This window comes from Patella vulgata, chromosome 4, assembly GCF_932274485.2.
Source record: "Patella vulgata chromosome 4, xgPatVulg1.2, whole genome shotgun sequence".
Classification (NCBI taxonomy): Eukaryota; Metazoa; Mollusca; class Gastropoda; family Patellidae; genus Patella; species Patella vulgata.
In genome coordinates, this window is record NC_065882.2 from 33,058,088 (window position 1) to 33,071,000 (window position 12,913).

A 12,913-nucleotide genomic window follows, 5' to 3' on the forward strand; every position below is an offset into this window, starting at 1 on the left:
ATGAATTATTTATGTGGTCTTTGGTGAAAGAAAACAGAGTTGTGGCTAGTGAAATAAAATGAAACGAAACGAAACGAAACGAAATGGGGTTTAACGTCCTACTGTTTTGCTCTGAACTGGGCTAATGAAGATGGGCATACGCCATAGAGTGTGCTATGAGGGAAATGTGTTGCAGAATTGGTTAAACACATTTCAAATATAATTGTTAACACCGATATTTGCAATGGTTGATCCATGACAAAAGATTTGAAATATTTTGAAGAGACACAAAAGGTTACCGTTCAACTCATTGATACACCAGTTTAAGCTGAAAGGTTTTTATATGATACTGTGAGAGGATATATGTCGGAAACAAGCTATTCATAAAAGGAATTGACTGTCACAAGATCGGCCAAAAAATATTTTAGGCCTACTGTTTATTCAGTATTGCTTTGGCCTATGTGAAATAAAATGAAATGAAATGGGGTTTAACGTCCTACTGTTCTGCTCCTAACCTGGGCTAATGAAGACCGGCATACGCCATACAGTGTGCTATGAGGGAAATTTTGCCCGGACAGCGGTGCTACGGCCTACTCTAATATCAAATTCGAACTTCAAGGGATCTTTTACGTGCATGCCAATGTGTACATGGGACCTCGTTTTTTTGTCCCATTTAAATGACTAGACAGATGTCTTGTCAGGCCCTCCATCCCCAGGCAGTTTGAATTCGATATAAGAGTAGGCCTTAGCTCCGCTGTCTAGATAAAATTCCCTGATAGCACACTGTATAGCATATTATGTCCATGTCATTAGCCCCGTCGGAATAGGACATTTAACCCCATTTCATTTCACTCATTCCAAAGTTAACTCCTATTCCATCAATACCTTGAGCAAACGAGATAGAGGCTATAGGTTTTGGCCAATTTGGTCAATATCCCAGTTTTCCTTTCTGATATGCATATCAACACTTTCATAGCGCTAATGTAGACCTTTTTCTTAAACATTTTCCCTTGTCAGTGATGCCGGACAGAGGACCTGACATGGATGGCTGACTAGTCATACGGATGGGACAAAAAAAACAAGGTACTGTGTACTCTCTGGTGTGTGTGAAAGATCCCTTGGCAGTTGGAATTTTATATAAGAGTACTCCGTAGCTCTGCTGTCCAGACAAAATTTCCCTCATAGCATTCCAGTGTCGGCCGAGAAAGTTCTTTGTGATTTTCAGACTTGGTTTCCTCCCCTTATCAGTGGTGCAGGACAGAGGGTCCGACAAGGACAGCTGTCTAGTCGTTTGGATGGTACGAATGACTGAGGTCCTGTGCACACATTGGTGTGCACGTAAAAGATCCCCAGGCAGTTTGAATTCAATATAAGAGTGGACCTTAACGCCGCTGTCTGGATAAAATTCCCTGATAGCACACTGTATAGCATATGTCATTAGCCCCGTCGGAATAGGACATTTAACCCATTTCATTTCACTCATTCCAAAGTTAACTCCTATTCCATCAATACCTTGAGCAAACGAGATAGAGGCTATAGGTTTTGGCCAAATTTGGTCAATATCCCAGTTTTCCTTTCTGATATGCATATCAACACTTTCATAGCGCTAATGTAGACCTTTTTCTTGAACATTTTCCCTTGTCAGTGATGTTGGACAGAGGACCTGACATGGATGGCTGACTAGTCATACGGATGGGTACAAAAACAAGGTACTATGTACACTCTGGTGTGTGTGTGAAAGATCCCTTGGCAGTTGGAATTTTATTTAAGAGTACTCCGTAGCTCTGCTGTCCAGACAAAATTTCCCTCATAGCACACTGTGTGGCATATGCCTGTCTTCATTTCTCAAACAGCTGTAGATATACATGTAAACTGTTAATATTTAAATGTGTATTTTGTATTTTATAACATTATATTTTTGTCTTTTAAATAAAGTACATGTAATGTATACATACTTATAGTATATTTTGTTATATAATTCTGTAAGTTGTGCTAGATTTTTAACTTTTCTGTGCAATACATTTAGAATTTTGACTGGTTATGGGTAGATAGAGAGAAATGGAGTGTAACATCCATTAGACATAAACTGTCCTTTGGGACTAAGTGATTCAATTCAAGTTCAATAAATCACTCGTACCAGGAATCTTTAGTAGTGGGAGGACCCAGAGAAAACCCATGTTCAAGTTGTGTGTGGAAACTAAACCACTTGACTCAATGACAGACCTTATGATCTAAAGCGCACATGTTGGACCACTCAATTTCTAGCCCCTCCCACAGGTAAAGAACATTTCATTATTGGTTGACTGTACTTCCCATTTACTGCCGCAAATAATGAATAATTTTGAAGGTTTTAATGGTTGGTTATATTTTCGTAACTTTGCTCATCAAAATTTGACATTAGAATTGCATCCAAAAATGATGTTTATTTAATGTTAGATTTACGTTATAATGGTTGGTTAGATTTCCATCATTTTGCTCATCCTTTTAACGACAATTTAACGTTAGGAAATGACGTTAATCTAGCGTAAAGTTTACATCATTTTTACATTATATTTACGTCATTTTCTGGCGTAATTCTAACGTAAAGTTTACGTCATTTTCTGACGTAAATCTAACGAAAGTGACGTAAACTTTACGCAAAATTTACGTTAGATTTACGGCAGAAAATGACGCAAACATTACGTCAGATTTACGTCAGAAAATGACGTAAATATAACGTAAAATGACATAAAGTTTACGTTAGATTAACGTCATTTCCTGACGTAAAATTATCGTTAAAAAGATGAGCAAAATGATGGTAAACTGACTGACCATTTTTACGTAAATTCTACGTAAAATTAACATCATTTTGTTATGTAGGGTATTACCACCAAATAATCAACTAAATTGCGCAGGAGCCCCTTTGAAATAAGACAAATTAGATTGATATTATTTCGAAACCATAATTAATTTTAAAACTGAACGTTGATTTAATTTCCGTGCACGAAATGAAACTAAACATCTCCAAATATAAGAAATCCGAATAAGAATTCATTTAGAATACCAAAATGCGAATCTTAGCACATTGGGGTCTAAACAGTGTGATAAGTTATAAAATAAATCGTAAATCAATGGAACCTGTTGTAAGGTGGACACTGCATGCTTTCTTTTAAAGTTGGATTATTTGAGACGCCAGGTAACACGTGTCGAAATAGTGGCTACGTGCAATTTTATCCTTTGATCTGTTCTATCACTGGCAATCCTGTTATAGTGAAACCAACATGCATGCAAATGACTAGACAGTGTATTACAAGTGTATGACACCAAGTAAGCTCAGTCTGGGATAAGTCTAGTTGTATTAGAAACGTAAATGCGGTCTACACAATACGACTTTAAGCATTTCTTTCGTTGTATTTTATTACTTGACGATAAACATGTGGTAGTAAATATATCAACTCTTTACACATGCTGTTTAACTAAATAACTACAATATAATGAAATTACGGTCAATATTCACAATAATCCACGGCCGATATACTGAAGTTGTAACTGATGATCGTTACATTTTATTTAACAAACATCGTGGGAACATTAGGAATGCTAATTATATTTTTTTTTTATCACGGGAATATCTACAACCGATTACGGAATATACTGTCTCATTATTATCGACCATTTATCAATGATGTAGCTTATTGCTTATTCGCCCCCATAATTGTCGATCGTTAATACATGTATCTTTTTTATAAAAAAAAACATGCTATATTTGGGCGACTGGTTTATATCATGCTGTATTTTTTAAACGACTATCGATTTCCTGAAACTTGAACCGGTTTGTAGGTAAAACCGAACCGACTCCGACTAAACCGACTAATCGTCACACCTCTAATAGATGGTAGACCTGGATAATTGCGTCTTACACCGAATTCCTTCTGATTTATTCAAGAACTGATCCAGGTCAGGGAAACCTTCTCCTTTGCTATAAATAATATGTTTCTTTCCGCTTGTAGCCTAACTCAATTATTACACAACAAACAGTCGGGCTGTTATTGTGTCCTCTGGGTTATTTTACACAAGGAACAAGTGTGCGAAGTCTTAATAAGTTTGGTGTTGAAAAGTTAGTGCGTATCGTAGACTACCCAACTGCTTTGTCGAGCTGTTTTGGTCCGATTTTCATGAAATTCGAACTCATCAGGATTAAAACATTTTTTTTTTTTAAACTGAATACAAATTGTGACGTCGAGAGGGTCCACAATCTAAAAACATGATTTTCTTTAACAATCAGGTTATGAAGATAAATTTCAAGCCTCAAGTTTCATCACAGCCAGATAAAAATTGTGACAGTCCACCAGCTAAAGTAAAAACGTGATTTTCAGTGCAATCAGTGGCCATAAACAATAAAGTGGTCCAACACATGCCAATTTCGAAAGGAACCGAGATCTTTGGAAAATTTCGGATAATATTGTGACCTGTCGAGCGCCCACAAACAAATTGTGGACTGACTGGGCTAATGAAGTTGGGCATACGCCATACAATGTGCTATGAGGGAAATTTTGCCCGGGCAGCGGCGATACGGCCTACTCTTATATCGAATTCCAACTGTCGAGGGATTTTTTACGTGCACACCAATGTGTACACAGGACCTCAGTTTTCTGTCTCATCCGAATGACTAGACAGCTGTCCTTGCCAGACCCTCCGTCCTGCATCACTAACAAGGGGAAACCACGCTGGAAAATCTGGATGAACTTTCTTGGCCAATGCAGGGATCGAACACCCGACCTCCAGGCTATTGAGCCAGCGTCTTTACCATGTGATCCCCCTGGACTGATGTCCAGGCAGGGGCGAATCAGGTCGACAACATGATATACCGGTACGGTCACATGAAAATGTGAGAAACTTCCAAAATGTGGGCATATAAAAAACAGTAAACTTATATTATCCAACATTGATATATATGTAAATTATTGTGATACGAGTTCAAATAATAGTGGATTTGGTTACAAGTGGATCTTCACAAATTACTTAGAAATAAATTTGGAGAGGCCATAAGACACAATGAAATGAAATTTAACGTCTTACTGTTCTACTCCAAACTGGGTTAATGAAGACGGGAATATGCCATACAGTGTGCTATGAGGGAAATTTTGCCCAAGCAGCGGCCTACTCTTATATCAAATTCTAACTGTCAAGGGATCTTTTACGTGCACGCCAATGTGTACACAGGCCCTCGGTTTTTCGTACCATCTGAACGACTAGACAGCTGTCCATGTCAGGCCCTCCATCCTGCATCACTGACAAGGGGGAACCACATGAAAAATCTGGATGCACTTTCTCAGCCAATGCAGGGCTCGAACACCTGACCTCCAGGCAGTGAGCCATTGTCTTTCCCACTTAGCGCCATTAGACACAAAAACCATTAAATAAATGTGGACCCATTATTTTAAATTAAAAATGACAATTTGGTATAAAGAACAGAGAGAGAGAAATGGGGTTTAACGTCTACTCGACACAAACTAGGTCATTTCAGGACTAAGATATGGTTTTAAATTTATTTCAATAATTCGCTTGCGCATAGGGGTCTTTAGCAGTGGGAGGAAACCGGAGCACCCGGAGAAAACCCACGAGGTTGGACAGGCGATCCTACTCCTTGTCATGCACGTACAACCGGATAATCGAAACCACGCTGGTCGACTCAATGACAGACTTTATGATACAGCGTGCGCATGCTAATCATTCAGCCATCCAACCCCCGGGAGGAAACCGGATCACCCCAAATAACAAAAAATGTCATATCTTCTTATCAACAAAAATTACAGTGCTAGCTTTAAAATGTGCATTTTAGACTTCTCAACACCCTTAATAGTGGTGAAACGAGTCGTAAAACTAGTCCTCACCTCAGGCTATTTTTATGACGAGGCTTTCTGAGCCCTCCATGGGCGAAGTTAAAAGCTGTAGATCTATACAGTCGTAAAAATAGTCCTGTGGCTATTGTTACAACCATCGATTTCTATTACTCCTCTGAGTCAATGGATTTCAACTTCACTACACAGGCACTCTGATGATTACACTTTGCTCCAATGTATGCCGGGGATCGTGTGGCTAAGTGGGTAAGACGCTATATACATACTAATTTAATTGCATATATAGGTACTTATTCAATCGCATAAATATGTACTAATTTAATCGCATAAATACATACTAATTTAAAGTAGCTAATTATCTAACTCAATATCATTCAAAGTCTTCGACATTGAAAACACGAATTATTTGTCAATTTGAATCAACACTGATGTGATCTTACCAGGAAAAGATGGGCTTCTGACGTTAATCCCATATTCTTATTGAGAGAGCATGCGCATTACATACTATCGGTGTAACCTGGCTAACTTGTTGGCATGCACGTAAAAAAAAATCCTTTAGCAGTTGGAATTCGAAATAAGAATAGGTCATAGCACCGCTATCAGGGCAAAATGTTGTATAGCATTTCCGACAGTCTATTTTTCAAAATTTTCTTGGCGAGGTCCCCAATGGACTCGCTACTTTGCCGCTCACAAGGGGAATTCGTTGAGGTTCGGAAGTCGGTTCGTTTGAAATTCTGTTCTCTAGTCGGATAAACTAGTGATCAGCCGACGGACGGTATCTGGTCAGATCTATTTATCTCGACGATCGGTGCCTGACAGAATACTGTAAGACAGCATTTCCGGCAGTTTATTTTTCTAAGTTTTCTGGGAGAGGACTCCTTACTTTGACGCTCTTGAATGGGCTTCGTCGTGATTTGCAAGTCCGTTCGTTTGACACTTTACCTCATCGATCAGTGCCTGAAATACTGCCAGGCTGCATTTCCGGCAACCTGTTTTTCCAAATTTTCTGGGGAAGGCCCCCTACCCCTAGTTGAAGCTCGTGTCTTTTGCCCTCTTAACCTTGGACTTTGCCCCAGCTTTGCACCTCCAATCACCGACGGCTGGCGCCGCCACTGGCCCCACCCCCCCTCTCGAAAAAATCCTGGATACGCACGGGCCTGACAGACTACAGGGTTAGGGTTAAAACCTTATTTGCCGATTGGGGGCTCTGAAAACATCGTCGTAATAATAGCCAGAGGGTTATTTTTACGACTCGTAACAATAGCCACAGGTTTATAATACATGTATAAAGATTTCAAACTATTACTAGACTAGTACGTAGGCCTAATACTCTATAATACTTAATCATCATATAATTATCTGTTTTCGGCTAGGATTACTGACTTCTGTTAGTCACGAAGTGTTACTCAAAAGCCCACTTAAAAATAACAACATTGGCAAAGGTTTATCAATAAATAAATTGTACTCAACGTCTAATAAATTTCTTTTCGGCCGGTCTTCGCCTTAGATATTGGTCAATTTTTTTCCAATTCGACAGTAAGTAACGCACTGTGACAAAAACAGCGCCATTTATTTTTTAACTAGTCTCTATCATCCAGACAAATCCCGTACGTTGAAGACTATGGGGTTCTGGGTGACCGAGACTATTTTTGAACGGGAAACGACATTCGGTAGACTTCGTTTTTTTTCCAATACCGTGCATATGACCCAACCGTCACATTACTTGGCCTATAACATTAATTTTTACATTCCGGTGATCTTAATCTCTATACCCACAGAGAGCCCGTTTGTGGATATAATTTAATGATGAACTCGATGACCTTGAACAATTTTTTTCTTTAACAAAGTTTGGTAAAAGAATTAAAAAACGTAAAATAATTTAGAGAGAAAATTTAATAATATTTGCTTTTTTTTAAAAAAAACCCCAAAAATAGATCATTTATTTGAGACCTTAAAAGATTGGATGTTTGGCCAAGTTCAAGGTTGTGGTTCAAAAGAACATTAAATTCCTTTCAAACCATCTGAACTGTCTCAAGGTCCTAGGCCAAGGTCAAATAGGTGAAACTGCCTATGAAATAAAACTTCTAAGGTCAATTTTCCATTCTCTGCCTTGACCTATAAATAACCTTCCATAAATGATCTTGAACTTGGCTTTACGTCCCATATTTATTCAGTTATATCTCAAAACACAAAGGCCCTTGTAGATGCATGTCCCAGATGTCAAGGAAAGGTCATGGAGTTGGTTTAGTAGATAATTGTCAGTGTTTCAACACACCCAAAAATAATAGCCACAGATGCAACACCGAGGTACAAAAGCTCAAGATACCCATTACAAATGGCCTTTAAAAATTATGCGTCAATCAAAGAGCAATCATTTTGAAAACAAAGATGGTAGCCCTAATTAAGGCCCAAACTAGTTTATGGCGCATCTATCCGGGCTACTTCAGTAAATTATGTCCGGAGAAGCCTACCCAGGGTATAAGAGTCAGACCTTATACCATAAACATAATTTAGCTTGAACATTTGCTTCTTTGTATTCAGTTTTGTTTTTTGGTGACGATGGAACATGTACCCTATATGTATTGAATACTGAAGCATTTCTTGATTGAATTTAAGAGTTTAGACTACTTTTTTATACATTTCAACGATGCGGTTACTTGTATAGTCGAACTTTTCTACATATGCCTACATTCGTATTTCATGTAGCATATAGCAGATCATGACTCATGCTGGCATTACACAATGGGTTCTTTGGGTTAAATTGTATTCCTAATTGTTTTCAAATTTGAGTGAAGTCTGTGTCACTACAGACCTGGGACTGTACAGCGCAGTGGACGCTTACAGCTAGCCCCCAGATCCATTCACTTTTTTTTAATTGTCTGTTTGTGTTTTCCTGAGTATGATGTCCTGTCCGTGTATTTGTTTTTGTGTAAATTTTGTGTGGTGCAGTCCCCCTGCACTTACTATTAGAGGTCACAATTTTCATCTGATTTTGATGAAACTTGACATGTAAGTTGATAACCCAAAGATCTCGGTTCCTTTCGATATTCGCGCATATCGGACCATAACTCCCTGAATTGTGGTCCGTGATTGTACGAAAAATCAAGTTTTTAGCTTGTGGACCCTATAGATCTATAATTTTTATCCGATTTAAAAAAACGTTTGAATATATCACCAAGATCTTGGTTCCTTTCGATATTCGCGCATATCAGATCGTAATTTCCTGAATTATGGCCCCTGATTGTATGAAAAATTGCGTTTTTAGCTTCAGGTTCCTCTAGAGATCACAATTATTATCCATTTATAAAAACCTTCAAATATATCACCGTTACACCATAATTTAGGTTGAGTTCGATTTTTGTGAAAATCTGACTAAAACTGCGTATCGGATCATAACTTCCTGAATTATGGCGCCTGATTGTACGAAAAATTGCGTTTTTAGCTTGTGATCCCTCTAGAGGTCACAATTATTATTCGATTTAAAAACACGTTCGAATATATCACCGTTACACCGTAATTTTGATTAAGTGCGGATTTTTAAAAACATTTAAATATATCACCATTCCACCATAAAGAATGTTGAATTTGAATTTCGGGAAAATCGAAATGATACTGCTCGACAAAATGTTCGCCCTTCTTTCTTCGAAAGGCGGGGACTATTAAAATGGGTTCATCCGTCTGTCTGTCTTGGTGTATAGTTTCATTACATCAATATCTTGACTAAGTTCGATGATGAGAATTGTCTGCTTAGGCTAAGGAGCAATAAGCATTTTGATTGGTCAAGACTTTGGAACATAACAGCTCTGCTTCTAATTGAGGTAGAATGTTTAAACTTGATGTAGATGTTCGTCTTGACTGAGTTCAATGATTAACATATCGAGCTAAAGCTAAGCAGAGATAAGCAATTTCCTTGTTCGATGCTTTGGGACTAGATAACTTTGATTCTATCTGATAGAGAGAAACTTAGTGTACAGTTGATAATCAGTTTGATTGCTCAATACTTTTGAAAAAAATAGATGTGCGATTAATTAATGTGTCATCTATTTATTTATTTCATCGATTTCGGCGGGGGACATCAGCCTCACTGTTGGCTTGTTGCCCCTGATTGTACAAAAAATCCAGTTTGTTTTTAACTTGTTCTCTATCCATCTCTTGCAAATTGTGAGCGTATCCTGCCTGGCAGCCGCTGTTTTTTTTTATTTCAGATTTGTGTTCTTTATGAATATTGATAACCCTGGTGTCTCTATGTCTATATGTGTTAACACATGTCCTGATAGAGAATTGCGTAATTTAGATGAAGTATATCAATTTTCTGAGCAGACTGGTTCATATCTATGTAGATATGATGTTGATATACAGAAATATACACAGAGTAATAAAAGCCTTCAAGGACCTTGTCCAGTAACTCCAGTTAAAAAAAGGTAAATATGTACGGATTCCACAGTGACCAATGTCACGTTTGTCATTATTAAAACCTACTAATCATTGTATATACTCCACAACAACTTATCCATTAATCAATTAGTTAATTTTTAGGTTAATTGGTATTATTGAATGTTCCTATCACGGTAACATGCATAGTGTGTAGAACTGAGCTCTGAGTATTGAGTAACGGGCCTCTGCGTTAGAATATCCTTCAAAAGAGTAGAAATGATTAATTGTGGTTACAATTCATGGAAACTCTTGAGAAATATACGTGTTGTCAGTAGTCGCTTAAACCCGTCAGTACATGCACCTTACGTCAGTATTCCTATAAATGGTCAGTAATAATCATAAGGTGAGTATTTAAGTCGATTGGTTAGTATTCCTTACTTGTGTCAGTATACAAAAATAACGTAAATAATAAAAAAAAACATACCTGAGTTTATCCGAACATATCACTAGTCAGACGCGTGCGGGAGAAATTGGAAAAAGCGTGACTAATTAAGAAACCGTCAGTATTTATTCTATCTGAGTGAAACCGCCAGTTATCTTTGATGTGCGTCAGTAAGTGGAACCGTCGCCAGTAGAGCGTGAAATCGTTAACTATATAAATTTCTGGTGAGTATTGGTACTACAAGTGATTATAAGTATCCTGAATAAATTTATTATTATTTGTTAATATTCTCGAATAGGAGCAATTTTTTTAAACAATAATGGATAGCAGTGAACAAAGGGACTATTGTCGACGATTTCGATTACCGTCGTAGTTTGCAAAAGACGCCGAAGATGGTTAGATAGATCGATCTAATATAAATACCTTCATATTTAAATATGAATTTAAATGCTCAGTGGCAAGGTTTGATTCGTCGCACTATTTGTACCGTTCCCGTTCTTACAACGGGTTCCCCATGCAGAATACAGCGCAATGTGTATTGTTATTTAATTTACAATTGATATTTATCCTCGTTACATGCGGATTGGCACATGTTTTGGAGCAGGCGGCACTTTGATATCTGTATGGATTATTAAATTTGGAATGACAACTAATGGTTAAAAAAAGATCATCAACATCAATGTGTTTTCCCTAATTTTTTTGAAACAGATAATATGATCGCAGAAAATATTGAATTTCATACACATACATAATGAATTTCATACACATACATACATACAAGCATAAATTCTGAGCACCGAAGAATCGTGTGAATATCTATTTACATTGAGAAATAATAACTATTAAACGATATATATAACGATGAAAATAGTAATAACATATAAGGCACGATATACAATGTTAAAATACAATATGATCGTACGTTACAGAAAAAAAATGAATTTCATACATACAAGTAAACCGAAATTGTGAGCACGGAATAGTCTATTGAGTGTGTCATTGAGTAATACTAATCAACTGTCACGGGTCAATGACAACTCATTATGTACTCCGAATAATTAATCCAAGTGGTGATTATTTGATATCTCATATCATCTTTAAAAAAATAATTTATAGGCCTTAAATGGAAGTAAACAAAATGGCCAAAAATTTTCTTTTCGAAGAGAATTTTATTGATAGCTGAAGTCGGTTTACTGTCGCTTCTTCATGCAAAGTATGGATATTATTGTTTAAAATTCTCTTATCACCATGGGTCGAAAAAATGCGAACGACCAACGAACCGAAATGCGACGATACTCGAGTCTGCCATTGCGTATCCTCTGAGTAATGTTGATATTTACATCAAAGCCAAAATGCACGAAAGTGAACGTAAGCATTTCTTGACTCATAGTTTGATAACGTCACGGTACCTGAAAATAATAATAGACCTACCGTACACGCAAAATCTTATTTTAATTCATGTGTTAAATGAACACGCATACAGCTGTGGCAGCTTTTTTGATGATTATCCAATCAACAATCTTAATCTCCCGACTACTGGCTGGCACTAAGGTGCTAATTAATTGATGAGATTAACTTATAATATACATATGCACAACAGACTACTAATGTATGGATTGTTCTTCAATATAACACTATCATATGAATATTATGCCGTATGTGTTGTGGATGTTTTGTTACGAAAGGAGTGCATTTACTACGATTTTCGTCGTCAGCACCCTTGAAATCCTAAATATAAAACATTAAAGGACAAAATAGCAAATAAATTGCGGAAATCGTCGGATCAAACTTTTACTAGGATTTTCGTCTCCAGCACCCCTGAAAACCCATGGAAAGATTTATTCAACGATAAAACAGCAAATAAATGGTCTGGTTGCTATGGGATTTTGTTTTGGAACATACCAAATCTTTGACTTGCTTTTTCTCAAAACTTACTTTTTTGAGTTGTTGTTTGAATTGCCCAATTCAAACAAACTATATATCAAATTGAAGGTAATGAGTTGGAGAATGTGAAAATAACAATAACTCAATTTTCAAAATTTCCTCATTGCGACTCAGTATGCTATGGGTGAGGGGGTCACATATACCTTACCGTTAACTTTGTGAGAATGACTCGTAAGATCCGAACAACTCACTTACAAGTCTGGATGTCTTTTTTAGAATATAATGATACAGTTTATGTAGAAATGACCAAGTTACACCTCTATACCGTTCAGCTAATAAATTCTGTCAAATGTACAAACCCGATTCCCGATAAAAAAAAAAACCAAACGACCCA

At 37.2% G+C, this 12,913-nt stretch overlaps 1 protein-coding gene across 3 annotated transcripts in view; it reads left to right on the forward strand.

Moving 5' to 3' along the window:
• The window catches only part of LOC126817150 (choline transporter-like protein 1), a 427,912-nt gene that overhangs the window by 172,204 nt on the left and 242,795 nt on the right, over nucleotides 1-12,913 (forward strand). For all 3 annotated transcript variants that reach the window (XM_056100629.1, XM_050543993.2, XM_056100630.1), the window contains one exon: nucleotides 10,025-10,240. In XM_056100629.1, the coding sequence (XP_055956604.1) occupies nucleotides 10,025-10,240 (216 nt within the window). The remainder of the gene's footprint in view (nucleotides 1-10,024; nucleotides 10,241-12,913) is intronic.